Source organism: Populus alba, chromosome 19, assembly GCF_005239225.2.
Source record: "Populus alba chromosome 19, ASM523922v2, whole genome shotgun sequence".
Classification (NCBI taxonomy): domain Eukaryota; kingdom Viridiplantae; phylum Streptophyta; class Magnoliopsida; order Malpighiales; family Salicaceae; genus Populus; species Populus alba.
Genome location: NC_133302.1, coordinates 6,202,484 through 6,230,283, shown reverse-complemented (window position 1 = coordinate 6,230,283; position 27,800 = coordinate 6,202,484). Strand labels below are relative to the sequence as shown.

The 27,800-nt window shown below is 30.8% G+C and overlaps 2 protein-coding genes and 1 long non-coding RNA gene across 5 annotated transcripts; all 3 read right to left on the bottom strand.

Annotated features, from left to right (window-relative positions):
* Nucleotides 1-12,027: 12,027 nt before the first annotated feature.
* LOC118035584 (probable disease resistance protein At4g27220) lies at nt 12,028-14,412 on the bottom strand. Its single transcript, XM_035041187.2, has one exon. The coding sequence runs from the start codon at nt 14,410-14,412 to the stop codon at nt 12,028-12,030; it is 2,385 nt and encodes a 794-aa protein (XP_034897078.2).
* Nucleotides 14,360-19,435, bottom strand: LOC140954308 (probable disease resistance protein At4g27220). 3 transcript variants are annotated; one of them, XM_073406718.1, is made up of 7 exons: nt 19,036-19,435; nt 18,711-18,907; nt 18,510-18,584; nt 18,352-18,417; nt 17,913-18,002; nt 17,681-17,801; nt 14,360-17,491 (listed from the first exon to the last, which is right to left on the bottom strand). In XM_073406718.1, exons 1-7 carry the CDS (start codon nt 19,294-19,296, stop codon nt 14,495-14,497), a joined length of 3,807 nt encoding a protein of 1,268 aa, XP_073262819.1. In that variant the 5' UTR covers nt 19,297-19,435; the 3' UTR covers nt 14,360-14,494. The 3 variants fall into 3 exon arrangements, with proteins under 3 accessions (XP_073262819.1, XP_073262820.1, XP_073262821.1); XM_073406719.1 differs by lacking the exon at nt 18,352-18,417 and having other exon boundaries at nt 19,036-19,434; XM_073406720.1 differs by lacking the exons at nt 18,352-18,417; nt 18,510-18,584; nt 18,711-18,907; nt 19,036-19,435 and having other exon boundaries at nt 17,681-17,803; nt 17,913-18,007.
* A 6,004-nt stretch (nt 19,436-25,439) lies between these two features.
* On the bottom strand, nt 25,440-27,056 carry LOC140955020 (uncharacterized). Its single transcript, XR_012168751.1, has 3 exons — nt 26,805-27,056; nt 26,036-26,133; nt 25,440-25,918 (listed from the first exon to the last, which is right to left on the bottom strand). It is a non-coding gene; the product is annotated as an uncharacterized lncRNA (long non-coding RNA).
* Between the last annotated feature and the right edge of the window lie 744 nt (nt 27,057-27,800).

Genomic DNA, 27,800 nt, shown 5'->3' with positions numbered 1-27,800 from the left:
TGAAAAGGGAAAGACACAATTTTATTTATTTATTTAAAAAAAGGCAAAACACCTTGAATTACGTACTATTTTTATACGGTGATTCTCCAAGTCTCTTAGCTTTTCTTGTAATGAAAATTAATAACCTTATAATATCTTCCTTGTGGATGCTCTATCGTTGCTAAATTAAAATATCTTTTTTTATTTACAACTATGTGAAACTTTTTAAAAATAAAAATATCAAAAAAGATAATATTTTTAAAAAATATTAATTGTTATTTTAGTTTTTTTAAAATAAATACCATCATTTTAGTTTTTATAAATAAACAATATGAGATGGTTTTGTTTTTTACTTTGGAATACGTCTCTTAACTATTTGTAAGCTTTCTATTCGTTTTTAGTAATTAAAATATACATTTTTTTTTTTATTTTTAATATTAATATATCAAAAAATATGAATTTAATATTTTTTTTTAAATAAAATTTTTTTTTAAATGCACTCAACACATAATTCTGAGTACAAAAACAAATATATATTTTGATTGCGGGCATAACAATCTTGGCAGTGATAAAACAAAAGAGTTAGAATAAATGGAAATCTGAACAATTTGTCTACCTAGGGGTGAGCAAATTCGGTTCGGTTTAGTTTTTATAAAAAACAATAACCAAACTAATTTAAAAAAAAAAAATCAAAAACTGGTTCGAACAAGCCAGTTTCGATTCGGTTCGATATTTTTTTGCTTACCCTACCCATCAATGTATTAATTAGCCATTCCTTTCCTTGCATGTTCTCCTTTTTCTTTTCTTTTTTCTCTGGCGCAATTGCCAAAAAACACTCCTTTTTCTAAGGAGGCAACCCTCCTTTTTCATCAAAAACCTAAATTATAGGACTTCTTAGGCCGCCACGTACATGCTTTAGGGTTCTTTTTTCGAAATCCTCATTTGAGGCTAATCTAAAACAAATTAAAATAATTGTGATTAAAATAATTAAAATTATTAAAATAATTTAAAAATATAAAAAATTATTTAAAACAAATTAAAATTTTTAAAAACACAACATTCTCAAACAAGATAAAACATCAAGAATCACAACAATCCAACATATGAATGGAAAATTGTGATTAAAATACTATAGTGCATCTCACTTTTAGAATGATTTTGACAGTGCAAAAGTGAATGTAATATATGTTATTTTTTAAAAGAATTAAATATTTTTTATTTAAAGATATATTAAAATAATATATTTTATTATTGAATAACTCAAAAATTAAGTCTAGGTATTCAATCTTCACAAACTTTAATATGTGTTAAGTCAGATTTGTGTAATTGATTTATCAAGTTTGCTTAATTAAGATGGAATATTTATGACTATTTTAATCTATAGTGTCTTCTCTCCTGTTACATGGTAAAAGCCTGGGTAGTTTTTTCTTTTTTAATTTTAATAATAGTTCTGTTCTTTCTATCCCAAGAAATCAAGAATGATAGTTTCATTCATCAAGATTCTAAATACTATATACAGATAAACTCAAGAATGTGTCTTCTCTCTCTCTATTTTTATTTTTAATCTGTATTATATATATATTTTAAATAATTTATTTATAATTAATGATATAAGATGATTTATAATAGTGAATAGATCTATTATTTTATTAGGTTACTTTAATGATAAATCAATATAGTATTTTTTTTTTTTGGATTTTCATCTTGGAGAAACTCAATAGGATGAAAATATAATATTAATCAAACTTCAAATTATAATTATTTATCTATCGAATAAGAATATCCTTGTTGATTTAAAGGATTATTTTCATATAAAAAATAATTATGTTTTGCACCTGATTTTTAACAAAAATGATTGAAAAAATGATATATTATTAAATATGAGCAAATTTAAAATTACAGAAATGATTAATATTTTTACAGATGCATAGAATTGATAAATGATGCAACAAAGAAGGATATGTATGATTACATTTAACGGAGTAATTAACCATTCTACATAATAATTAACAGTAGAAAACTTCAACATCTACTGTGAAGCTTGATTTGCTATCCAATTTGCACACCAGTTTTTTATCCCACTGCAGTAGAACTTTTTATCTTTTCCAAGTTTTTTTTGGGTGACTTTTTTTTCTTTCATCTCAAATTAACTTGTGAATAAAAAAAATAAAATTTTAAATCAAAATAAAAAATAAAAAATATAAGATGCAAAAAATTATAGGGATCGAAATTTTAAAAATAACGCCTATGTTTCTTTCTAGTTTTAGTATTAAATTTGTTCGTAGAAGTTTTCATTTAATTTTAATCAATTAAATTGAATAAAATCTTGTCAAGTCAAACATCAACTCTTTAATGAATCGTCTTTTCTTTTTGGATAATAAGAGCTTCTTAAAAAGCTTATTAAAATAAATTATTAATTAATGAAATTAAAAATAAAAAATGCTTTTTTTATTAAAAAAAAAAAAACCAAAACAGAGAGACATCTACCGTGTTTTCTCTATTGGTACATGATAAAAGTCTGAACAGATTTTTTTTATTATTATTTTAATTTTAATAATAGTACTGTTATTTCTACCGCCAAGAAATCAAGAAAGCTAGCTAATTTTAATACAATGCTAGAGTTCTAGACTTTGGGAGAATGAATTCCGTGATGGAATTGGAGGTGCTGCTTTCTTCCTCTGTTGTTCCTATTATGCACTGATCATGAGATGTGGAAGAGAATGTTACAGTCGCTATCTCTTTTACATAATATTATTTATTAGTAAGGTCGCCTCAATAATAATTAATTAACGTATTGTTTGATATATTATAAGATATATAAAGTTGACGTGTGGACCTGCCTCAATGTTGAAACTTCGAAGAAGCTGCCAAGAAAATGTATACACATGAAATTTTCTAAAAAGAATAGCATATTTCTGCATGCTGTAAATTTTTTAAAAATATATTTTTTATTTAAAAATACATTAAAATAATTTGTTTAAATTATTTATTTTTTTATCAATACATCAAAATAATTTAAAAAATATTAAAAAATAAAAATATTTAAAAATTACGTTGTAACTCTAAAGATAAACCAGTTCTGACAATGCTAAATGTGCAAATGGGAGTGAGGCTCCAAATCTAATTACGTAGCAATTACTAATTGGGATAAAAAGAAATTAAAGACAAATTAAAGGTTTTGAGTCAACGCCATTACCAATATTCGTTTGCAGGTGTGTTTGGTAGTTCTTATGCTTCTGCCTTTGAGTGTGTACATTAGAGCAGAGTGATTTTACTTAACCATGAAAATTTTGTGAGACAAATTATAATGAATGTTTTTCTATTTTACCAATATACCCAAGGTGTTTATAACAGAGTGATGCTACATGCTGAGGTGGATATTAGCAACAGAGGAAAGCATACAAAAGTAACCAAAAAAAAAATTTATTTGATAGCAAGGACGAAAGCATATCCTCCCTCGGAACACAACGTTTTTATTTTGTAGATTATTAGTTTTTATTTTTCAATCCAAGTACAGTAATTGATTGCCAACGATCACTTTGTACAGTAAACAGACTTTGTACGCAAATGATTATCCCTATTAAGAAAATTCAACGACAACAACAATATACTAAAGAGCAATATTACAGTAAAGAAATCAAATCAATACAGATAAATAATTGATCTTATAATCAAAGAATTAGTCCATTTAATAGAAAAAACATTACTGAATCCATAAACTACATAATTCCCTTTTCTTTTTTCTTTTTTGGTTCTTCTCTGGTGCATTTCCCACACGAAATACTCTTTTCAAATTAGGCATTAATTTGAGTACCCATCACTGTATTCATGGCCATTCCTTTCCTTGCGTGTCTCCTTCTTCCTTCTTCTTTCTCTGGTTCCCACACGTCTTCTTTATGCCAAATACCCCTCTTTTCAAAGGAGGCAGCCCCACTTTTCAACCTCTTTTTTCATCACGTCTCCATGATCCCGTTGTGTCAAAAACAAATTGCCTCAATTTTAGGCTTTAGGAGTTCCTTTTTCGAAATCCTCATCAGAGACTAATTTGTAGCCCTTCAAGATACCTTTTCAACGCGTCAAGAATCACACCAATCCGATATGTGACTGGAAAGTTATAATTAAAATACTAAAGTGTGTGTAGGCTGTTTCCAAGAAAAAAGAACATTACTACTACTTTAAGTATATCTTTTGATGTTTTCCGGTTTTGAAAATGAACAGTGAACAGTGTATATTAATATACTTTTCATCTGAACAATACAAGAAAATTAACTCTTTACTTGAAAAAATAATGCACAGTACAATTCACTTGCACTGTTAATGAGTGTATTGCAACTTTTTTTTAGTGTGTTAATTTTTTTAACATTTTTTTTTTAAAGAACACTAGTTTAGAGTGAATTAAATTCACTTGCAATGTGATATGTGAACAATACTTTTTTTTCCCGAAAAAATAGTATAAAGTGAATTAAATTCACCCGCATTGTAATATCAATTTTATACCTGATAATATTTTATCTAATTTTATTACATACTCAAAAAGTTATGAAAACTATAATTCTTGTTGGAAGTAATTCGTACATAATGGAATTGTAGATGGTTTCATGGAATAATAAAAAATATTTTATATAAAAATATGATTTATTTCATGATATAATAACAATAGTTAAATCCATAATATTTAAATTAAAAATCATCAATATTAATATATATTTTTTAAAATTATTTTATAACCTTAATTTCAAAATTATTCTTAACCAAACACATTAAATTATTTTTTCTTCAACCTCAATTTCAACTACAGTTTTAACCAAACACCTATTTTTTTCGAACTTATCTCAATTAAAAATATTTTTTATAAAAATAATTTTTTTCAAATCACAACTACAATATTTATCGCAATACCAAACACACTAAAAGACACATAAAGTAGCCCAACAAATCATACCCAGAGAAGCAAAAGCCAGAAACAGCTACCTCGATTTCTTGCTCCACCTGGGTAAGAAATGCAGCATGCCCACTTGGAATTATACAGCGTCCAAATTCCATGGCAAATAATTGGTTGGAATTGTTTTCTGAGGGTCATTTCAAAATCTGAAAAAAAAAAACAGAAAATAGATCCAGCAAAATGATTCCAAATATCTTCTAAAAAGAACAATGAAATATGTTATTTTATTTACCGTAAGGAAAGATATTAATTAAATTTTTTTAAAAAAAATATATAACAAGTCAAAATCTATACTTAAAATCTTTCTCGTATTAAATTCTTAATTCAATCAAATAAAATATTAATTTAATAAAACGTAGTTAAGTTTTTGATACTCTAGTTGAATATTTAGTATAACGGTGACGTACTAAACTTTTAAATCTTAAACATAAAAAGGAATTTTTTATTTATACCACGAATCGATACAAAATCTATAGGTTTTTATAAAATGAATTCCTGAACCTAGTCGAAGAACTGTGGCAAAAACAGTTTAAGGACTCCAACCTAACACATGAATGGGGTGGTTATATTTTGTCTTGTACACTGCTGGGCTAGAAAATGAATGTTGCCGTTTTTTCAGTTTATTAGAGAGAGGGCAGAAAGCCTTAATTAGAAAAATAACTTCATATTCTGGGGGTAGAAACCCCACGAACGCAATCAAGCAGTGGCTTCAAACAACAAAAGGGAGCTTCAGTGCAGGAGGAAACTTCAACATCTATTATAAAAGTTGTGTTTGGTAATGCTGTGTAAATTATGGATTTATAAATTTTGATTTATTTTATTAAAAATTATTATTATTATGTTTTCAAATTATTTTGATGTGTTATATTAATAAAAAATTAATAAATATTAAAAAATATTATTTTGATATATTTCTAAATAAAAAAACACTTTGAACTACCATCATTACCACAATCTCAAACACACATTTATGATTTGCTATCCAAGATTTTTTCATTAATACAAAGATGGTGTTTTTTTGTTGTTGAAAAATTATCAACCAATAACTTTTTATCTTTTTCCAAGCTTTTTGGTGATTTTTTTAATGTTAAATTCATGAACTAAAAAGGTAGCAGCGTGAAGCCTCGCCAAAAGCCCAAGATTAAAAATAACCATGCTCCTAGCCCAAGCCCACCAACATCACCCCCAGCAGATTGGAAAAATGCTCATTACCATTCCGGAAAAAACACACCTAGGCTACTATGGTATACCAGAAAGTGGAAATAAATCGATATTAATCATGAAATAAATTGTTAGCAGAAACCAAAAATAAATAAATAAATTGTTCATACTACTCCATCTTATTGATGGGAATGACTTCTGACCTGCATACATATGTAATGACTCCTGCTAAAATTATTTGATAATAAATTATCATGAAAAAACTTAATAAAGTCAGAAAAAACAACCACGAAATTCTTCTTAAATTAAAAAAATGAAGAAGAAAACTCGAGTAATAAATTTTTAATTCACTTTCAAGCTGAAAATAAAGAATGAAAGCATTTCTATTCAATAATACTTCTTGCTCACAAATAATCTGCCAATAATTATATGAGAATCAAATCTCTCCAATCACATGGTTGTTTAAAATGCTCAGCACTGAGCACTAGGAAAGCAAATTTACATAATAGTAATTCTAGTAAACTTCTTGATTTAGTGCAACTAGATAATATAAGCAAAATGTAACGGTTGAACTCACTTTTTCTTAAAAAAGGATCCAGATTCTCTATTACCAATAACTTTTGGATTCCTAGGTCAACTCTATTCAACAAGCATCCCTCAAACGGGTTGGAAAAGATACAAGAGGCAAGAAGATTTGTAACACCCTCTAATTATTATGTCATTAAATCTCAAACATTTCTTTACTAATATCAAGTATTGAATAATATGTCTAAGATTATGAGATTTTTTTCTTTTTTTTTTTGAAAATTTCGGCAGAATTTCCTTTGTTTTCTGATGTTACCAAGTTATCGACTAGTCTTTATTCAATCACAATACTCAAATCTTTCACTTTGATCCAACCATCCTGAATCATATCCCATCTCATCATACAATATTCCACATAACTATACTTCATTATATTTTGTCAACCTTATATCATCAACAAATAAAACATTAATTACAAACAATTATAAACTCAAAGATTCATATTAAACTAATTATTACATTAAAATGCATCCATCTTTTAAACATGCATGATTATAATTACTAAATATTCTTTTTGAATAGTTTAATAATATTAGTTCCTTACTCATACTTTTTAATGTATAAGTACCAAAAGCAAACATTTTCATGATACAAATATTACAATCTACGTATAATACAAATTACATATAAAACAAATATATTACATCCCACAAAATAAATAGATTAAAACACAAAGTCTATATATATAACGCTCCGCATCACCTCATGAATAACCTGTATACATAACATTAATAAGAAATAAGGAAGATAACATATTAAAAAAAATGATAAAGCTATTATATTCACAAGTCTTCAAAATATATCAACACTAATAACCATTTCATAATTTATTAATCCTGTACTTATAAGACCTATGTAACCAACACTCATTGCTTAATTTTTAATTTGGTAATTCATAATTTTACCTCAAACCTGACTAACCCTCTTAAATGACCAACAATCAAACCGGTAATTCCATACGAATTACCCAACATCCGGCTATTCTCTATCAATAACCAATAGAACCTGCAATTCCATACGAATTACTCAACATCCGGCTATTTTCTATAATAGCCAAAATAACCAATATAATTGGTAATTCCATATGAATTACCTAACATCCGACTATTCTCTATCAATAGTCAGTCTAACCGGTAACACCATACGAATCGATAATTCCATACTAACAGGTAATTCTTTACTAACTAGTAATTCATGCTAACCAACCGATAATTCTATACTAACTGGTAATTTTACACTAACATGTAATTCTATACCAACCAACCGGTAATTCCATACTAACCAGTAATTCATGTCAATCAACCAGTAATTCTATACCAACCGGTAATTCTATACTAACCAGTAATTCTATACCAACCAACCGGTAATTCCATACTAATCGGTAATTCATACTAATCAACCGGTAATTCCATACCAACCACCTGACATCCCCATTATAATACCAACAATTTCTTCTACTTCTTCCATATCAACATATCATAAACAACTCATAACTAATAATACAACTTTGAATTTTAAAGAAAGGGATGAATCACCTACCATCTGCTCGTGATGACCCAGCTCCTCCTGCCTGATGCCCTGCTCCCGAAACAAATCCTGAATAAATCAAATTGTACTATATTATTAATCCATTATTATTTCTCCTATGTGTCTAAATTTGAAGAACGTAATTTTTTTTTTATTTAATTGGGGTTTACATCAAAATTTTCTTTCATTTATCACTTCATTTTTCAACATATAGTTTTAATCAATTTTCTTCTTTTAATTCACTTAAAGAATTCTCCCATGAACTATTCCACCATTCTAGTTTTAGTATTAAATTTGTTCGTAGAAGTTTCATTTATTTTTAATCAATTAAATTGAACAAAATCTTGTCAAGTCAAACATCAACTCTTTATTGAATCGTCTTTTCTTTTTGGATAATAAGAGCTTCTTAAAAGCTTATTAAAATAAATTATTAATTAATGAAATTAAAAATAAAAATGCTTTTTTTATTAAAAAAAAAAAAAACCAAAACAGAGAGACATCTACCGTGTTTTCTCTATTGGTACATGATAAAAGTCTGAACAGATTTTTTTATTATTATTTTAATTTTAATAATAGTACTGTTATTTCTACCGCCAAGAAATCAAGAAAGCTAGCTAATTTTAATACAATGCTAGAGTTCTAGACTTTGGGAGAATGAATTCCGTGATGGAATTGGAGGTGCTGCTTTCTTCATCTGTTGTTCCTATTATGCACTGATCATGAGATGTGGAAGAGGATGTTACATAATATTATTTATTAGTAAGGTCGCCTCAATAATAATTAATTAACGTATTGTTTGATATATTATAAGATATATAAAGTTAACGTGTGGACCCGCCCCAATGTTGAAACCTGGAAGAAGCTGCCAAGAAAATGTATACACATGAAATTTTCTAAAAAAAATAGTATAATTAAAAAATATTTTTATTTAAAAATATATTAAAATTATTTTTTTATCAACACATCAAAATAATTTAAAAATATTAAAAAATTATTTTTTAAAAAATCAAATTTTTTAAAAAACACATTATGACTGTAAAGATAAACCAGTCAATATTCTCAAGGTAGCAATTACTAATTGGGATAAAAAGAAATTAAAAGACAAATTAAAGGTTTTGAGTCAACGCCATTACCAATATTCGCTTGCAGGAGTGTTTGGTAGTTCTTAATATTCTTATGCTTCTGCCTTTGAGTGTGTATATTAGAGCAGAGTGATTTTACTTAACCATGAAATTTTTGTGAGACAAATTATAGTGAATGTTTTTCTATTTTACCAATATACCCAAGGTGTTCATAACAGAGTGATGCTACATGCTGAGGTGGATATTAGCAACAGAGGAAAGCATACAAAAGTAACCAAAAAAAAGCATCAAATGAAAGAAAAAAAACAACCTTTAGAAACACGCGTCTTTGGATTAACCAATTCTTTTAGTTTATTTTTTATGTTGTTCATAAAGACAGAAAAAACTTTAAAATACAAATTAAAAAATCTTGAGGAATTGATTAACCAATCCTGTTAGTATTTTTTTTTCTATGAAGACAGAAAAAACTTAAAAACACAGATTAAAATAAAGATTTAATAGAGAATGAAATTTAATTTTTAAATGCAAATTAAAATAAAGCAGAGTGACTAATGGAGAAAGTACTACTGGAATTCTACAAAGAGTACAGCGTCGGGAATCCTTGCACACGTTTGGTATTTTAATTATTCTTATTTCGTTTAATAACTCAATTGGAAGTTCAATTCCCAGAATTTCTGCTTTTGAAAAATCATTCATCACTTTTAAATAACGCAAATGATTATTAAGAAAATTCAACGACAACAATATACTCAATAGCAATATTACAGTAAAGAAATCAAATCAATACAGATAAATAAATGATCCAAATATAATCAAAGAATTAGTCAATTTAATAGAAAAAACATTACTGAATCCATAAACTACATAATTCCCTTTTCTTTTTTCTTTTTTCTTCTTCTTCTCTGGTGCATTTCCCACACGAAATACTCATTTCAAATTAGGCACCCCCCTTTTTCTAAAGGAGGCAGCCCCCAATTTTCAACCTCGTTTTCCATCACGTCTCCATGATCCCCGTTGTGTCACAAACAAATTTTCTAAATTTTAGGCTTTAGGAGTTCCTTTTTTGAAATCCTCATTAGATGCTAATATCTAGCCCTTCAAGATACCTTTCCAACGCATCAAGAATCACAACAATCTGATATGTGAGTGGAAAGTTATGATTAAAATACTAAAGTGTGTGGAGGCTGTTTCCAAAAAAAAAAAAAAAACATTACTACTACTTTAAGTGTATCTTTTGATGTTTCCGGTTTATATTGATATATTTATTCATGTGAATAATATAAGAGAATTGCACTTAAAAAATAACGAATAATTTTTTTTTTTAGTATGTTAATTTTTTCAATATTTTTTTTTATAAAAACACTAGTTTAGAGTGAATTAAATTCACCCGCATTGTAACATCAATTTTATACCTGATAATATTTTATCTAATTTTATTACATGCTCAAAAAATTATGAAAACTATAGTTCTTGTCGGATGTATTTCGTACATAATGGAATTGTAGATGGTTTCATAGAATAATAAAAAATATTTTATATAAAGTATGATTTATTTCATGATTTAATAGTAATAGTTAAATCTACAATATTTAAATTAAAAATCATCAATATTAATATATATTTTTAAAAATTATTTTATAACCTCAATTTCAAAAGCATTCTTAACCAAACACATTAAATTACTTTTTTTTCAACTTCAATTTCAATCATATTTTTAACCAAACAACTATTTTTTCAAACCAATCTCAACTAAAAATATTTTTTTTCAAATCACAACCATAATATCTATCGCAATACTAAACAAGGTTATAAACTAGCCCAACAAATCATACCCAGGGAAGCAAAAGCCAGAAACAAGCTACCTCGATTCTTGCTCCACCGGGGTAAGAAATGCAGCATGCCCACTTGGAATTATACAGCGTCCAAATTCCATGGCAAATAATTGGTTGGAATTGTTTTCTGAGGGGTCATTTCAAAATCTGAAAATAAAAACAGAAAATAGATCCAGCAAATGATTCCAATACGATGAAATATGTTTTTTTTATTTACCGTAAGGAAAGATATTAATGAAATTTTTTTATAAAAAAAAATCAATTTAAAAAATATATAAACAAGTCAAAATCTATACTTAAAATTTTTCTCGTATTAAATTCTTAATTCAATCAAATAAAATATTAATTTAATAAAACATAGTTAAGTTTTTGATAGTTGAATATTTAGTATAACGGTGACGTACTACTTATTATTTCTATTATTTTTATTCCATTTTAGCATTTTAGCATTTCATACTCATCAAAACCATTGGAACACAATCAAGCTTTATCTTCAAACAACCAGGGAGATTTTATAGGGATAAAATTTTTAAAAATCACATCTATGCTACTTTCTAGTTTTAATATTAAATTTAGTATTTAAAAAATGTGTTTTATGAATATGGCAGTTTCAGGTTTAGAAACCAAAACTGCCATATTCATACTCTTTTAGACAGTTTAAAAATATGTGTAGAAGAATACTTTCACTGATGAGTTATAATATTAGGTTACTTTAATGATAAATCAATATAGTATTTTTTTTTATTTTTTGGATTTTCATCTTGGAGAAATTCAATAGGATGAAAAATATAATATTAATCAAAACTTCAAATTATAATTGTTTATCTATCGAGTTAAAAAAAATATGACAATTCAGTAGTCTTTAATGAAAAAGAAAAAAAAAATGTTATTTATGTAATTGTAAGCACGCTATATTATATTACTTTACAAAGGGACGAAGGACACCCTTTGCATTAGGATGCTCCCACTGCACTATTGTCTCCCACCATTCTTTTGGATATGCATTGATTGTTTTAAGAGAAGGGGGAGGAGATGGCTGTCCATTTTCAAGCAACGAGAAACAAATTGGCATCCTCTTCAGCTTCTCACAACCCATTACAGTAATATCTTCAAGAGAATTGCAAATCAGTTTTGCACTGCAAATGCTTTTCAGTTCTGGTAAGTCTAACAATTCCAGAGTTATTAACTTTGGGAGAATGACTTCCGTGATGGTATTGGAGGTGCTGCTTTCTTCATCTGTTGTTCCTATTATCTCCTCCATTTTCTCACAATCTTCAACTTCAATCCTTTCCAGGTTTACGAGGTTTGGCAGCAACACAAGCGGGAACAGCTTCTTCATACTTTTACAGGTATAACAAGAAAACTCTTTAAGACCAGAAAACGTACCGTTACATGATGGCAATCGTGGTGGAGCAGAGCAGAACCAAGAAGATGAAACCAAGCTCTCCATGCTATTGCAATCCCCAATGTTGATGTGCTCCAGTTCAGTTGCATTCTCTAATGACAAAACATCACATAAACTTCTTGCATCGATGCATTGACAAATCAGTCCTTGAATGCCATTTAAGAACTTGACCTGAAAATCTCTATCTCCGTTGATACTCAAATTACCCAACCCAACTGTTTTACTTGGATAATCTTCAATGCATTCCTCTAAAAATCTACCCACCTCTCCTACTAAAATCTTGCATGTGCTTAATGATAGGATCCCATCCCGAGATCTGAGATACTCCACGAAGTCAGAAAAACCTTCGAAATGGCATTCCAAAGTTTCCAAATTTCTCAAGGATCCTACTTCCTTTCCTTTAACTGTTATGGGAGCATATCTTCCATAAATTAACCTTTCCTCTAGTACAAAGACTTGCAGGTGAGAGAGTTTTGGTAATATCCCACTAGGAAACTCCTTTTCACCACATCCATTCATTCTAAGATACCTCAGGTTGGTTAGGCATTCCATTCCTTGCGGTATCTTTTCAAGTGCAGTATGAGAGAGACTCAACCTCTTCAGTGCCTGGAGCTTCTCTAATGATGGAACACGTCTTAATTTCTCACAATTATTGAGCAATAATGCTGTGAGGCTCACCAAATCAGAGACAGAGTCTGGCAAATTTCCAATATCTGTCCGAGACAGATCGAGGACCTTAAGCCCATGCAATTGCTTGAAAAATGAATCCGCAATAAATCCCAACCAACGATTTTCACATAGCAATAGAGTTGATAGATAGGGACACCTAGGTGAATGGCTGGAAGGAATTTCTTCGATCATGTTTTCCATTAGTGAAACTCTCGTCAGATTCTCCGTCCACTCCTTTGCATCTGGCAACTCTTTTAATTGTGCACCTGCTTTGACCATGCCTTGAGAGTTCTCTAGCAGTATTCGGATGGCCATGTCCCTAATCAAGTCATGCATCTTGACATGACTAATATCACTTTCCAATAGGCAGACATATTCAAGTCGATTAAGCATCGTGTGGCCCTCATCAAATGCATCTCCCCTGCTCCTCTTTCCTTTAATTATTCCCTCATCGATCAAATAACCTATCAACTCCTCCCTTACAATCTCATCATCTTCAGGAAATAATGCACAGTACAAGAGACATTGTTGTAGTGCTAAATCACCTAACCGATCATAACTAGACCTCAATAACTTGAATACCTTCTCATCCATGTCCCTAAATTCTGATTCTCTCAATTTGTTCAATGTATTTCTCCACTCACGTAGGTCATCCACTCCCCTCAAGCTTCCTGCCACTGTAATAATTCCTAATGGCAAACCAGCACATTCCCTTGCAACAGCTTTCGCAATTCCTTCCACTTCTGGTGAAAGTGCTACATCACGTTGAAGCCTCTCCATGAACAAAGTCCAAGCTTCTCCATTAGAAAGTGGCTTCACTTTGATTTTGTGCTGGCGCTGGCAAGCCATCTGATGACAAACCTTTTCTGATCGAGTTGTCATAATCAGCTTGCATCCTTCCAACTTTTCAGGAATTCCCACTTTGTGTAGCTCAAAATTGTTCCACAAATCATCTAAAATGAGAATCCATTTTTGTTTCTTCCTTAGTTCTTCTGACAATTTAGCAGCTCTATGCAATTCATCATTTTTTCTTGAAAGATCTAGATCAAGATGTTCAGCAATAAGATTCTGCAATCTATTAATGCTGAAATCTTGAGACACAGTCACCCACCAAACATCATCACAAATATCTGGTCTTTGTAAAAGCTCATTATGGATATGTTGCAGTATTGTGGATTTACCAACTCCCCCCATCCCATAAATGCCAATGGTTGAGACATCCCCATCCATTAACAAAGACCATATCACCTTCGTATTCTCTTCGAATGCCTGACCCACTGGCTTTGTAGAGCTAAGAGGTAATAGAAGTCCTCTAGTCTTGTTGCTGTAGTTCTTTTGGATATGCATTGATTGTTTTAAGAGAAGGGGGAGGAGATGGCTGTCCATTTTCAAGCAACGAAAAACAAATTGGCATCCTCTTTAGCTTCTCACAACCCATTACAGTAATATCTTCAAGAGAATTGCAAATCAGTTTTGCACTGCAAATGCTTTTCAGTTCTGGTAAGTCTAACAATTCCAGAGTTATTAACTTTGGGAGAATGACTTCCGTGATGGAATTGGAGCTGCTGCTTTCTTCATCTGTTGTTCCTATTATCTCCTCCATTTTGTAACAGAAACGCACTCTAATCCTTTCCAGGTTTACGAGGTTTGGCAGCAACACAAGCGGGAACAGCTTCTTCATACTTTTACAGGTATAACAAGAAAACTCTTTAAGACCAGAAAACGTACCGTTACATGATGGCAATCGTGGTGGAGCAGAGCAGAACCAAGAAGATGAAACCAAGCTCTCCATGCTATTGCAATCCCCAATGTTGATGTGCTCCAGTTCAGTTGCATTCTCTAATGACAAAACATCACATAAACTTCTTGCATCGATGCATTGACAAATCAGTCCTTGAATGCCATTTAAGAACTTGACCTGAAAATCTCTATCTCCGTTGATACTCAAATTACCCAACCCAACTGTTTTACTTGGATAATCTTCAATGCATTCCTCTAAAAATCTACCCACCTCTCCTACTAAAATCTTGCATGTGCTTAATGATAGGATCCCATCCCGAGATCTGAGATACTCCACGAAGTCAGAAAAACCTTCGAAATGGCATTCCAAAGTTTCCAAATTTCTCAAGGATCCTACTTCCTTTCCTTTAACTGTTATGGGAGCATATCTTCCATAAATTAACCTTTCCTCTAGTACAAAGACTTGCAGGTGAGAGAGTTTTGGTAATATCCCACTAGGAAACTCCTTTTCACCACATCCATTCATTCTAAGATACCTCAGGTTGGTTAGGCATTCCATTCCTTGCGGCATCTTTTCAAGTCGAGTACCAGAGAGATCCAACCTCTTCAGTGCCCTGAGCTTCTTTAATGATGGAACATTACTTAAGTTTTGACAATATTTGAGCAATAATGCTACGAGGCTCACCAAATCAGAGACAGAGTCTGGCAAATTTTCAATACTTGTAAAAGACAGATCGAGGACCTTGAGCCTATGCAATTGCTTGAAAAATGAATCCGCAACTAATCTCAACCCTATATTATCATGTAGAAATAGAGTTGATAGATAGGGACACCTTGGTGAATAGCTGGAAGGAAATTCTTTGATATTGTTTTGCATTAGTGAGACTCTTGTGAGATTCTCTGTCCACTCCTCTGCATCTGGCAACTCTTCTAATTGCGCACCTGCTTTAACCATGACTTGAGAGTTTTCTTGCAGTATTTCGATGCCCATGTCCCTAATCAAGTCATGCATCTTGACACATCTAATATCATCACCATATATTTTACCACTTTCCAATAGGCAGACATATTCAAGTCTATTAAGCATCGTGTGGCCCTCATCAAATGCATTTCCCCTGCTCCTCATTCCTTTAAGTATTCCCTCATCGATCAAATAACCTATCAACTCCTCCCTTTCAATCTCATAATCTTCAGGAAATAATGCACAGTACAAGAGACATTGCTTTAGTGCTAAATCACCTAACCGATCATAACTAAACCTCAATAACCTGAATACTTTCTCATCTATGTCCCTAAATTCTGATTCTCTCAATTTGTTCAATGTATTTCTCCACTCATGTGGGTCATCCACTCCCCTCAAGCTTCCTGCCACTGCAATAATTCCCAATGGCAAACCAGCACATTCCCCAGCAATATCTTTCGCAATTCCTTCCACTTCTGGTAAAAGTGCTATGTCACGTCCAAGTTTTTCCATGAACAAAGTCCAAGCTTCTCCCTTCGAAAGTAGCTTCACTTTGATTTTGTGGTGGCAAGCCATCCGACGACAAACCGTTTCTGATCTAGTTGTCATAATCAGCTTGCATCCTTTCAACAGCACAGGAATTCCCACTTCATCAAGCTCAAAATTGTTCCACAAATCATCTAAAATGAGAATCCATTTTTGTTTCGTCCTTAATTCTTCTGACAATTTGGCAGCTCTATGCACATCATCATCTTCGTTTGCAAGGTCTAGATGAAGACATTTAGCTATGAGATTCTGCAATCTATTAATGCTGAAATCTTGAGACACAGTCACCCACCAAACATGATCACAAATATTTGGTTTTTGTAGAAGCTCATTATGGATATGTTTGAGTATTGTCGTTTTACCAATCCCCCCCATGCCATAAATGCCAATGGTTGGGACTTTATCATCCATTAACAAAGACCATATCTCCTTCGTTTTCTCTTCAAATGCTTGACCCACTGGCTTTGTAGAGCTAGTAGGTAATGGAACTCCTCTAGTCTTGTTGTATTTCAGACTTTCAGAAGATCTAGCTCCAGCACCAACCTGCACTGATATTCGACTATTCTCCACTTGTTCTGTCCTCGGTCTGCTCTCGAGTGCCCCTTCGGAAACTCCATCTTCTTGTGCTCTCATTCCGGTCATGCTTACTACGTCGTTTCCTGCTATTGCATGTGAAGTAATCCTCTCTTCCCCTACTCCGGGTTCTACAACCTGAACTTCTCTTTGTACCCTTCCAATTCCTCCTTCCATATTTTCAATCTCAATGTTTTGTTCTTGTGGACAAGTTGAAATTCCCAAATCATTAACATTGACTGAACTTGCTGTGCTTTTATGTCTTTTGTTGCCACCACACATAGCTAGAAAGGCTGCTTCTTGAACTTCTGTAGTCACCCCAGGACAAATGGCAACATTATGCCCTCTCTCTCTTGATAAATGCCATTTGATCCTCGAAATGGAAGTATCCTTGGCATATGTATGTGGACAAAACTTACACTTCATCCTACCATCAGCCCTATATTCAACATAATTCCAAAACGGATCATTTGATCCAACCATTTCGACCTACAGAAAAAAAGGGGGGGTCAAAATATAGAATAAAAATCAGTCAAAATAAAGAATAAAAATCCTATCTGGATGGATGAGAAACTACTTCAGTTCTGTTACCCCTATTTTGCTATTAAAATTGATAGTTAGTTTATAGCACAATCATAGGGGAAAAAAAGACGACAATAATTCAGTTAGACTTCTTACTTGTTGAGTATTTAAACCCCTATTTTGACTTTGCAAGGAAGTGTCAGGGCCAGGATTTGAGGCATTTGGCGTAGCAGTTTGATTTTGCAATCCTCGGACTTGGAGGTTATCCATCTGTGACCTATATATAAATGAAGTGATCATATTATAAAACCTTTCCATAATTGGTAGTCTCTCTTAAGCAGTAAAAGTTAATGGTATTAAAACACAACAGCTGGAAGTCAATCAGTACCTAGGCACGAAGTTCTCTTGTTGCACATTGTCTATGTTAGGAATTACAGCAGCTTGATCGACTTGTCCTTGATTAGAAAAATATTGACTCCTGAATCCAAAATCATTTGCAAACAATATGTTTAGTTTGTTTGGTTCATGTTCAAGCTATGATGTTTCTTTCCTGATTGAAAAACTACTTTTTTTATATAGAAAATACTAAACAAGAAAAATCGGAGCAGGAAAAGAAGGTCCAAATGAGTATTGGAGTACTGATGCCTGAATAATATTCAAATAGTTAAACTTAGAACTGTTATTCTAACTTGGTTGATTTTCTAGTTCCATTATGTGCACACAAAAAGAGAGAGAGAGAGAGCTCAAAAAGACTTGAAAGATCCTCGTCAATTTTGGTCAAGTTTGTTGTTTTCATGATTAAAAAAGTGTATATTCGAGGTTAATACCATTGATTCATCGCAGGCACATGATTGCTCATAATTGGTAACTGATAATCAGTCCATTGTTGGTCCCTAAATTAGCAACATTTGTTAGTGATTTCTTTATACATATGCATAATTCTTTGCTATTAATCCACTAAGCATTTGATATCATTTTAGCTTACCTCAAAGGCATTGATGGTCCAGGCAGCATGGGATTGACACATTGAGGATCACGTAAATTAGGATTAGGCTGATACCTATATTCAAACATAATGAATTCACTTTTAAGTACAACAACAAGAGGAAGAAGAAGAAGAAGTTAAATAATGATTGAAAAACTTTTTTTTAAAAACAGAAAATACTAAAAATGAAAAATTGGATACCGGGGAGGAGGAAAAGAAGGTCCATGTTGATTGAAGCCACCATGTTGTGAAGTGGTTGCGTTCGGTGTCATATAGCCATGTCCCGGCTGAGGTTGATGAATAAAGGAATTATGATGCCTTGATGGAGTTTGAGGCCAATTTGGTTCATTTTGATTGATCCATGATGATGATGTTCCATCCAAACCTCCCATTGTTGTCTGTTTGTTTAACAATAAACAATTAGAAGATGCTCGAGATAAATCGATACACTAAACTTTTTGTATAACACAAACACTTGCTAATTCAATAGACATTGTAGCAAATTGGAGTAAGCATGAGTACTCACCATGGTTTCAGGAAATGAAGTTGGAAACTGAGTTGTACTATCGTTGATCACATTGTTCTGTCCACCTTGATCATTGCATAATATGGAGCCTTGGTTGTCTGCCGGCCTGCTTCCATGGAATAATATATAGGATAAACTGAAGTAACTAAATTGCAAGCAATCATCTTCTGATAAAATATGTTTAAGAATGACGTACAAGAGAAATAGTGATTCAAGATCGAACTCTGTCAAGTCATCCATAGATGGTTGGAACCCTTCCATCTGACCAAAAGTACAAGATGATTAGTACATACTGAGGTGAAAAAAGAACAGAAAGCACATCTGAGTGGATTACTGGGTACACACGTTACGTAAGTCAAAATAAAAGAAAAACAAATAAATGGTGAAAAGCATATTTTAATGGCAGTCCCATTAATTGGAAAAGAAAAGGGTGAGTCTAAGAAAAGAAAAGCCTTTTTTTATTATTTTTAATACTAATATATCAAAAAATATTAATTTAATATTTTTTTTTTTTAAATAAACAGATTTTAAAAAAACAAATTATATTTTGATTGCGAGCATAACAATCCTCGCGACGTGGGTCATGGATTCTATTGGGTTTAGTAATTTTTTATAAGTTTTTTTTATTTAATTATATGATAAAAATAGATAATCATAAAATTGAGTATCATCCCTAAAATAAATATTTATTTAAGATTTTAATAACCCTATAAAGCAAACAAAAATAAATCATTTAGTCTATTTCCAAACCAATCCAATATTGAAAGACAAAATTGAAAAAAAAAATTAAAAGACAAAAAAAAAAAAAACATATTCGATCAATGGGTAAACCTATCAAACTTGTAAATCGGGTAATTTGGGCTAGCACATCAAACCTATGAACCAGGTTATGGACTTAACTAGGATTATAATTTTTTTAAAAAATTATCTTTATTTAATAATATCATAACAATATATATATATATATATATATATGCTAATTCGGCCCAAATATGAAATAGACAAAAAAAATTAAAATGATAAAAAAAAAATAGAAAAGGCAAAACACTATGGTTTACAATTGTAATCCATAATGAAATGAGTGGGTGAATAATGATTCTCTTACACTTTTTAGTTTTTTTTTTAATTAATAAACAAAAAAATATCCCGCTAAACCTGAAAACTAGTATAATTTGAATTATTTTAACAAACTTGTAAATCACGTTAATCTTATAAAAAAAATAGAATAAAAATAAATAAATTAAAGCTGAATTATAACCAGCCTATTATAAAATAAACAAAAATAAATTTAAAAAAACAAAACAAAAAAGCAAAACACCTTGAATTACATACTATTGTAATTTACAATGAAATAGGTGTGGATATATAGTGATTCTCCCACGTCTCTTAGCTTTTCTTTTAATTAATGAAAATTAATAACCCTATAATATCTTTCTTGTGGATGCTCTATTGTTGCTAAATTAAAACATCTTTTTTTTTTTTATCTATAACTATGTGAAACTTTTTTAAAATAAAAATATTAAAAAAATAATATTAAAAAAACGTTATTATTTTAGTTTTTTATTTTAATAAATATCATCATAATATGATGTGGTTTTGTTTTTTACTCAGGTTATTCAGTTAATATGTGAGTCAACCAGTTAACTAAACTTTGAAATACGTTTCTTAACTATTTGTAAGCTTCCTATTTATTCTTAGTAATCAAAATATTTTTTTATTTTTAATATTAATATATTAAAAAATATTAATTTAATATTTTTTTAAAATAATCAGATTTTTTAATAAACATAACTCTGAGTACAAAAACAAATTATGTTTTGCATAGTAAGCTTTGTAAAGAAAAGAAAAAGAAAATGATCTTATTATACTCACTCAAACACACTGATCTGTTTTCACGGGCGACCTGCCCATACATACTCACTCTAGTCTATTTTCAGGGGCGACCGACCCACACACTCACTCTGGTCTATTTTCAGGGGCGACCGACCCACACTCTCACACTGGTCTGTTTTCAGGGGCGACCTGCCCACACATACTCACTCTGGTCTATTTTCACGGGCGACCTTCCCTTTTGATTGTGTTTACCTGAGATCTCATCTGGCAATCTAATAAGAACAAAAAACGATGTGTAGCTCGGTTAACCTGAAATCCTATCTAGTGATTCACTTTAATTAGAGCCAAGGTTTGTGTGGTTAGACTGAACTAAGATCCCTTCGCCGATCCCCTTCAACCAGAACCAAAAATCCTTTCCAATTAGGTTAAACTGAGATCCCTTCGCCGATCCCCTTTAACCATAACCAAGGTCTGTGTGGTTAGACTGAACTGAGATCCCTTCGCCGATCCCCTTCAACCAGAATCAAAATCCTTTCCAATTAGGTTAAACTGAGATCCCTTCGTCGATCCTCTTTAACCATAACCAAGGTGTGTGTGGTTGGGCTGAACTGAAATCCCTTCGTCGATCCCCTTCAACCAGAACCAAAATCCTTTTCAATTAGGTTAAACTGAGATCCCTTCGTCGATCCTCTTTAACCATAACCAAGGTGTGTGTGGTTGGGCTGAACTGAAATCCCTTCGTCGATTCCCTTCAACCAGAACCAAAATCCTTTTCAATTAGGTTAAATTGAGATCTCTTCGTCGATCCCCTTTAACCATAACCAAGGTGTGTGTAGGGTTGGGCTAGACTGAGATTCCTTTCAGCAATCCCCTCTAACCAGAACCAAAATCCTTTCCAATTAGGTTAAACTGAGATCCCTTCGTCGATCCCCTTTAACCATAACCAAGGAATGTGCAGGGTCGGGCTAGACTGAGATTCCTTTCGGCAATCCCCTCTAACCAGAACCAAAATCCTTTCCAATTAGGTTAAATTGAGATCCCTTCGTCGATCCCCTTTAACCATAACCAAGGAATGTATAGGGTTGGGCTAGACTGAGATTCCTTTCAGCAATCCCCTCTAACCAGAACCAAATCCTTTCCAATTAGGTTAAACTGAGATCCCTTCATCGATCCCCTTTAACCATAACCAAGGAATATGTAGGGTTGGGCTAGACTGAGATTCCTTTCGGCAATCCCCTCTAACCAGAACCAAAATCCTTTCCAATTAGGTTAAACTAAGATCCCTTCGTCGATCCCCTTTAGCCATAACCAAGGAATGTGTAAAAAGTGGTCTCATTATAATGGGTGACCTACCCAAGTGGAAAGGAGGAAGAGTGGTCTCATTCTTATGGGTGACCTACCCAGGGGGAAAAATATGAAGTGTGGTCTCATTGTAATGGGTGACCTACCCAGATGGAAAAAATATGATGAAGTGGTCTCGTTGTGATGGGCGACCTACCCAAATAGAAAGAATGTGAAGTGCGGTCTCATTGTAATGGGTGACCTACCCAGATGGAAAAAATATGATGAAGTGGTCTCGTTGTGATGGGCGACCTACCCAAATAGAAAGAATGTGAAGTGCGGTCTCATTGTAATGGGTGACCTACCCAGATGGAAAAAATATGATGAAGTGGTCTCGTTGTGATGGGCGACCTACCCAAATAGAAAGAATGTGAAGTGCGGTCTCATTGTAATGGGTGACCTACCCAAAAATGGAAAAAATATGAAATGTGGTCTCATTGTAATGGGTGACCTACCCAGATGAAAAAAATATGATGAAGTGCGGTCTCATTGTCATGGGTGACCTACCCGGATGGAAAAAATATGAAAAAGCGTGGTCTCATTGTCATGGGTGACCAACCCAAATGGAAGATGTGATATGACAAGTGTGAAAAATAAGACTTACCTGGCGAAGTCTTGAGGGGATGACAGAAGAAGGGCTGGAAAACTTGGTGCTTGCTGCTAATTCCCGATCATAGGTTTTGAAAAGAGTAAGAATAAATTTAATACTAATATATCAAAAAATATTAATTTAATATTTTTTTTTCAAAATAAACAGATTTTTAAAAAACAAATTATATTTGGATTGCGGGCATAACAATCCTGGCAGTACCGTTGCCGTTTTTTAGTTTACACATTCTCTGGAGTGTCGATTCCACATTGAAGCAAATTAAAAGAATAAAAGCAAATATTAAATGATTTAATAAAAGTGACTAATGAAAAAAGTGCTTAAATTCTACAAACAGCTGATAGATAGTCGGAATCCCTTTAACACATTTGATATTTTAATTATTCTTATTTTGTTTATTGAAAGGTAATTACCGATCAAGTTAATTCATTGAATCATTGTAAGAAAAAAAAAAGTTGAAAAATACTGAATAAAAATGAATGGCAGTCCCATTAATTGGAAAAGAAAAGGGTGAATCTAAAATAAGGAGTTAAAAACACTACGTACTTTACCTACCCAATTATGAAGCTTAGAAGAAGATGCCTAGAAAATGTAAACACATGAATATGAGAAACAATAATATACTTTTCTTTTTAAAATATTTTTTATTTAAAAAAATTAAAATAATAATTTTTTTATTATTTTTTAAAATTTATTTTTAATAAAAAAATAATAATTTAAAAAGAAAAAAAATCAAAGTTTTTTGAAAAGCATGTGCTCTTAACAATAACAGATTAAATATGTGATTAATAACATGTGATTAAAGGTTTTCAGTCGATGCCATTACATGCAGTCAAAGACTCCATCCTTACTTTTAATAAACAAAACCTACACTCAATAATATGTCCTAGTTTTTTTGGCCAGTGTTTTTCCGTGGTTGGATTAATTTTTTTAAAATATAAAAATAAATTGTTAAGAGTGAAGAAAGTTTATCGGCCATATTATTAATCCTGTTCAGAGGAGTTATATTAAAATCTTCTAATCTAACTTTTTATTTAATTTAAATTTTTAATTAAATTATATGGGAATTAACTCAGTTTAAATCGATCAATATCCAAATACAACTTAGAAAAACTAGAAAAACATGGCTTAGCTTTTTAAAAAATTTCTAGACAAAAACTTTTTTTTTTAAAAAAATATTTGAAACAATGACAGATTTGATCGATCTCCTTCCCTCACTACTTGGGTCATGGATTTCTATTGGGTTTAGTAATTTTTTATAAGCTTTTGTTATTTAATTAAATGATAAAAATACATACTCATAAAATTGAATATCATCCCTAAAATAAATATTTATTTAAGATTTTGATAACCCTATAGAAAGCAAACAAAAATAAATCATTTAGTCTATTTTCAAACCAATCCAATATTGAAAGACAAAATTAAAAAAAAAATAAATTAAAAAAATTAAAACACAGAAACAAAAAAAAAAACCATATTCGATCAATTGGTAAACTTGTCAAACTTGTAAATCAGGTAATTTGGGCAAGCACATCAAACCTATGAACCAGGTTATGGACTTAACTAGGATTATAATTTTTTTAAAATTATTTTTATTTAACAATATCATAACAAATATATATATATATATATATACATGCTAATTCTGTCCAAATATGAAATAGACAAAAAAAAAAATTAAATGATAAAAAAAAGAAAAGAAAAAAAAATAGAAAAGGCAAAACACTATGGATTACTATTGTAATCATAATGAAATGAGTGTAGGTAAATAGTGATTCTCTTATACCTTTTAGTTTTTATTTTAATTAATAAACAAAAAAATATCCCACTAAACCTGAAAACTAGAATAATTTGAATTATTTTAAAAAACTTGTAAATCACGTTAATTTTATAAAAAAATATAATAAAAATTAATAAATTAAAGCTGAATTATAACCAACCTATTATAAAATAAACAAAAACAAATTTTAAAAAACAAAACAAAAAAGGCAAAACACCTTGAATTACGTACTATTGTAATTTACAATGAAATAGGTGTGGATGTATAGTGATTCTCCCACGTCTCTTAGCTTTACTTTTAATGAAAATTAATAACCGTATAATATACTTTCTTGTGGATGCTCTATCGTTGCTAAATTAAAACATCTTCTTCTTCTTCTTTTTTATCTACATCTATGTGAAACTTTTTAAAATAAAAATATTTAAAAAGATAATGTTTAAAAAAAAAGCATCGTTATTTTATTTTATTTTTTTAATAAATACCATTATAATATGATGTGGTTTTCTTTTTTACTCAGGTTATTCAGTTAATATGTGAGTCAACCAGTAAACTAAATTTTAGAATACGTTTCTTAACTATTCGTAAGCTTCCTATTTATTCTTGGTAATCAAAATATTTTTTATTTTTAATATTAATATATTAAAAAATATTAATTTAATATTTTTTTAAAATAATCAGATTTTTTAATAAACATTAACTCTGTACAAAAATAAATTATGTTTAGATTGCGGGCATAACAATCTTGACAGTACCGTTGTTGTTTGGACTTCGAGAATGATAAAACAAAAGAGTAAGAATAAATTTAAAATAAAAAATTAATTTTCTAAAATACTTTTAAATACAAAAACAAACTAATGATAAAATAGACTTTCATACACTTATCAAAATCGCAGGAACGCAACAATCAGGCATTAGCTTCAAGCAACTAGAGGGAGCTTCACTGCAGTAGAAAACTTCAACATAGCTTGATTTGCTATCCAATCTGCACACCAGTTGGATAGCAATTTCTTTTCATAACATTTACCTTTGTAAAAACTTTCTACTTATTTTTAGTTTTAATATCAAATTCAGTCTTGAATATTTATCTTCAAAATTTTAATATCACATTTGACGGTCAAAATATAAAACATAAAACTTTTTGCATAATACAAACACTTGCTAATTCAATGGACATTGTAGCAAATTGGAGCACTCACCATTGTTTCAGGAAGGACGTTGGAAACGGAGTTGTTTGTTGAATACTATTGTTGATCACATTGTTCTGTCCACCTTGATCATTGCATGATATGGAGCTTTGGTTGACTGGAACCTCCGGTGGCGGCCTGCTTCCATGGACAGTGACGACATTATTTTGGTTTTTTGCGAATAAGAGGATAAACTGAAGAATACTAAATTGCAAGCAATCATCTTCTGATAAAATATGCTTAAGAATGACGTACGAATGAAGCTCAAGGTCGGACAGTAGTGAATGAAGATCGAGCTCATCCGATATCATGTTGACATCCTCTTCTATAGAAGATGGTGGGAACCCTTCCATCTGACCAGAAAAGATCAGAAAAGAGAAAAGGAACTGAGGTTTAAAAAGAACAGAAAGCACAGATCAGAAAAGTATATATTGTTTGTTAAAGAAATTCGGATGAAAAATATGAAATATAAATGTTGTTGTTAATGATTTAATCCTTTGTCTTTATGTTGTTGTTAATGATCCTAAAACTCTAGAATGATAAATAGAAAGATGATGCAGGATAAATGTTGAAGGTAGAAGAGCTGATTGTTTTGACAAACCTCTTTCAATTCCCTCTATTTTAACCCTTAGTTACACATCATAAAAGACACATACAAAAATAATAAACAATATTGAATCATTGTAAGAAAAATAATAATAGGATATTGTTTTGTTCAAAAAGATTCAGGTAATTACTGATCAAGTTAATTCATTGAATCATTGTAAGAAAAAAAAAGTTGAAAAATATTGATTAAAAATCAATGGCAGTCCCATTAATTGGTAAAGAAAAGGGTGAATCTAAAATAAGGAGTTAAAAACAGCAAAGAATCTTGAAAAGACGAAAACAATGAATTCAACGTTTAGGGTTAATTTAATCAGTATGAACACCACAGGGCATGGATTATAAAATCTGAGAAAAAGACCTATCTATTTATCATGGATTACTTTAAAGATTCAGACAAGATGAATGACAACTAATTTACCTGGATTCAAGATGTTCTGCAAGTGCTAGCTGGTTTGCTTGAGCAGTGATCAGCCAAAAGAAAAGGAAGAGAAATCACAGATCACAGAAGAATATATGGCTTAGAAAAATAATAAAGTTGCAGCATATATAAATCTAGTTCGCACTGATCATGAGATGTGGAAAGGAAAATAGGGAATTCTATAATGAGATGAGAAGTGGAAAAGAATGTTACTGCCGCTAGCTCCCTTAAATAATACTATTTATTAGTAAGGTACTGTTTGATAGGAAGGAAGTTGCCAGGAAGCAACCCAAACATTACATTTAAGATATAGAAAGTTAACGTGTGGACCCGCCCCCATGGTGACACTCTGAAGAAGCTGCCAAGAAAATGTAAACACATGAATACGAGAAAGAATAGCATATTTCTGCTGTGAAGTTTTTTTTAAAAAATATGTTTTATTTAAAAATATATTAAAATCTTTTTTATATTCCCACATAAAAACAATTCAAAAATATTAATTTGCAAACAGTCACTTGATACAGTTTTACAAACTTTTAATTAGCCTCACTCCATTTCGTGACCTTTCTGGCCCTACCTAGCACAACTAACACCCGCGAAAAATAATAATAATTTCACAGGTGAATATGTTTTTTAAAAAAAACTTGATAATTTTTTTATTTTAAATTAAATTTTTAATATTTTTAAATTATTTTGACATTTTAATGTTAAATTTTTTTTAAAAAATAATACAAATATTATTTTATTATATTTTAAAATAAAAAAATAACTATTATCACAGCATCAAAGATTATCTTATTCTATTCTATGATACTTTAACTTTTCCACACTGGAATTTTTTTTTTTTTCCCAACACCCTTCTACAGATTTATATTTTAAGCCCTCGACCTATAAAGCATGATTTGCTAGCCAATGTGCACACTAGTTTCCAATTAATACAAAGATGATCGTGTTTTGTTTTTACCAAAATTGTCGGCCAATAATTTTCCATTTTTT

Bases quoted from the DNA above. Each gene is read 5' to 3' on its own strand.
- LOC140954308 (XM_073406718.1), bottom strand. From the start codon at position 19,296: ATGGAAGGGTTCCAACCATCTATGGATGACTTGACAGAGTTCGATCTT. The intron at 18,908-19,035 runs GTGAGTACTCAT...TTAAACAAACAG, and splicing joins CTTCATTTCCTGAAACCATG to ACAACAATGGGAGGTTTGGA. The intron at 18,003-18,351 runs GTATTAACCTCG...TTTTGGATTCAG, and splicing joins GTGCCTGCGATGAATCAATG to GAGTCAATATTTTTCTAATC.
- LOC118035584 (XM_035041187.2), bottom strand. From the start codon at position 14,412: ATGGATGGGGATGTCTCAACCATTGGCATTTATGGGATGGGGGGAGTT.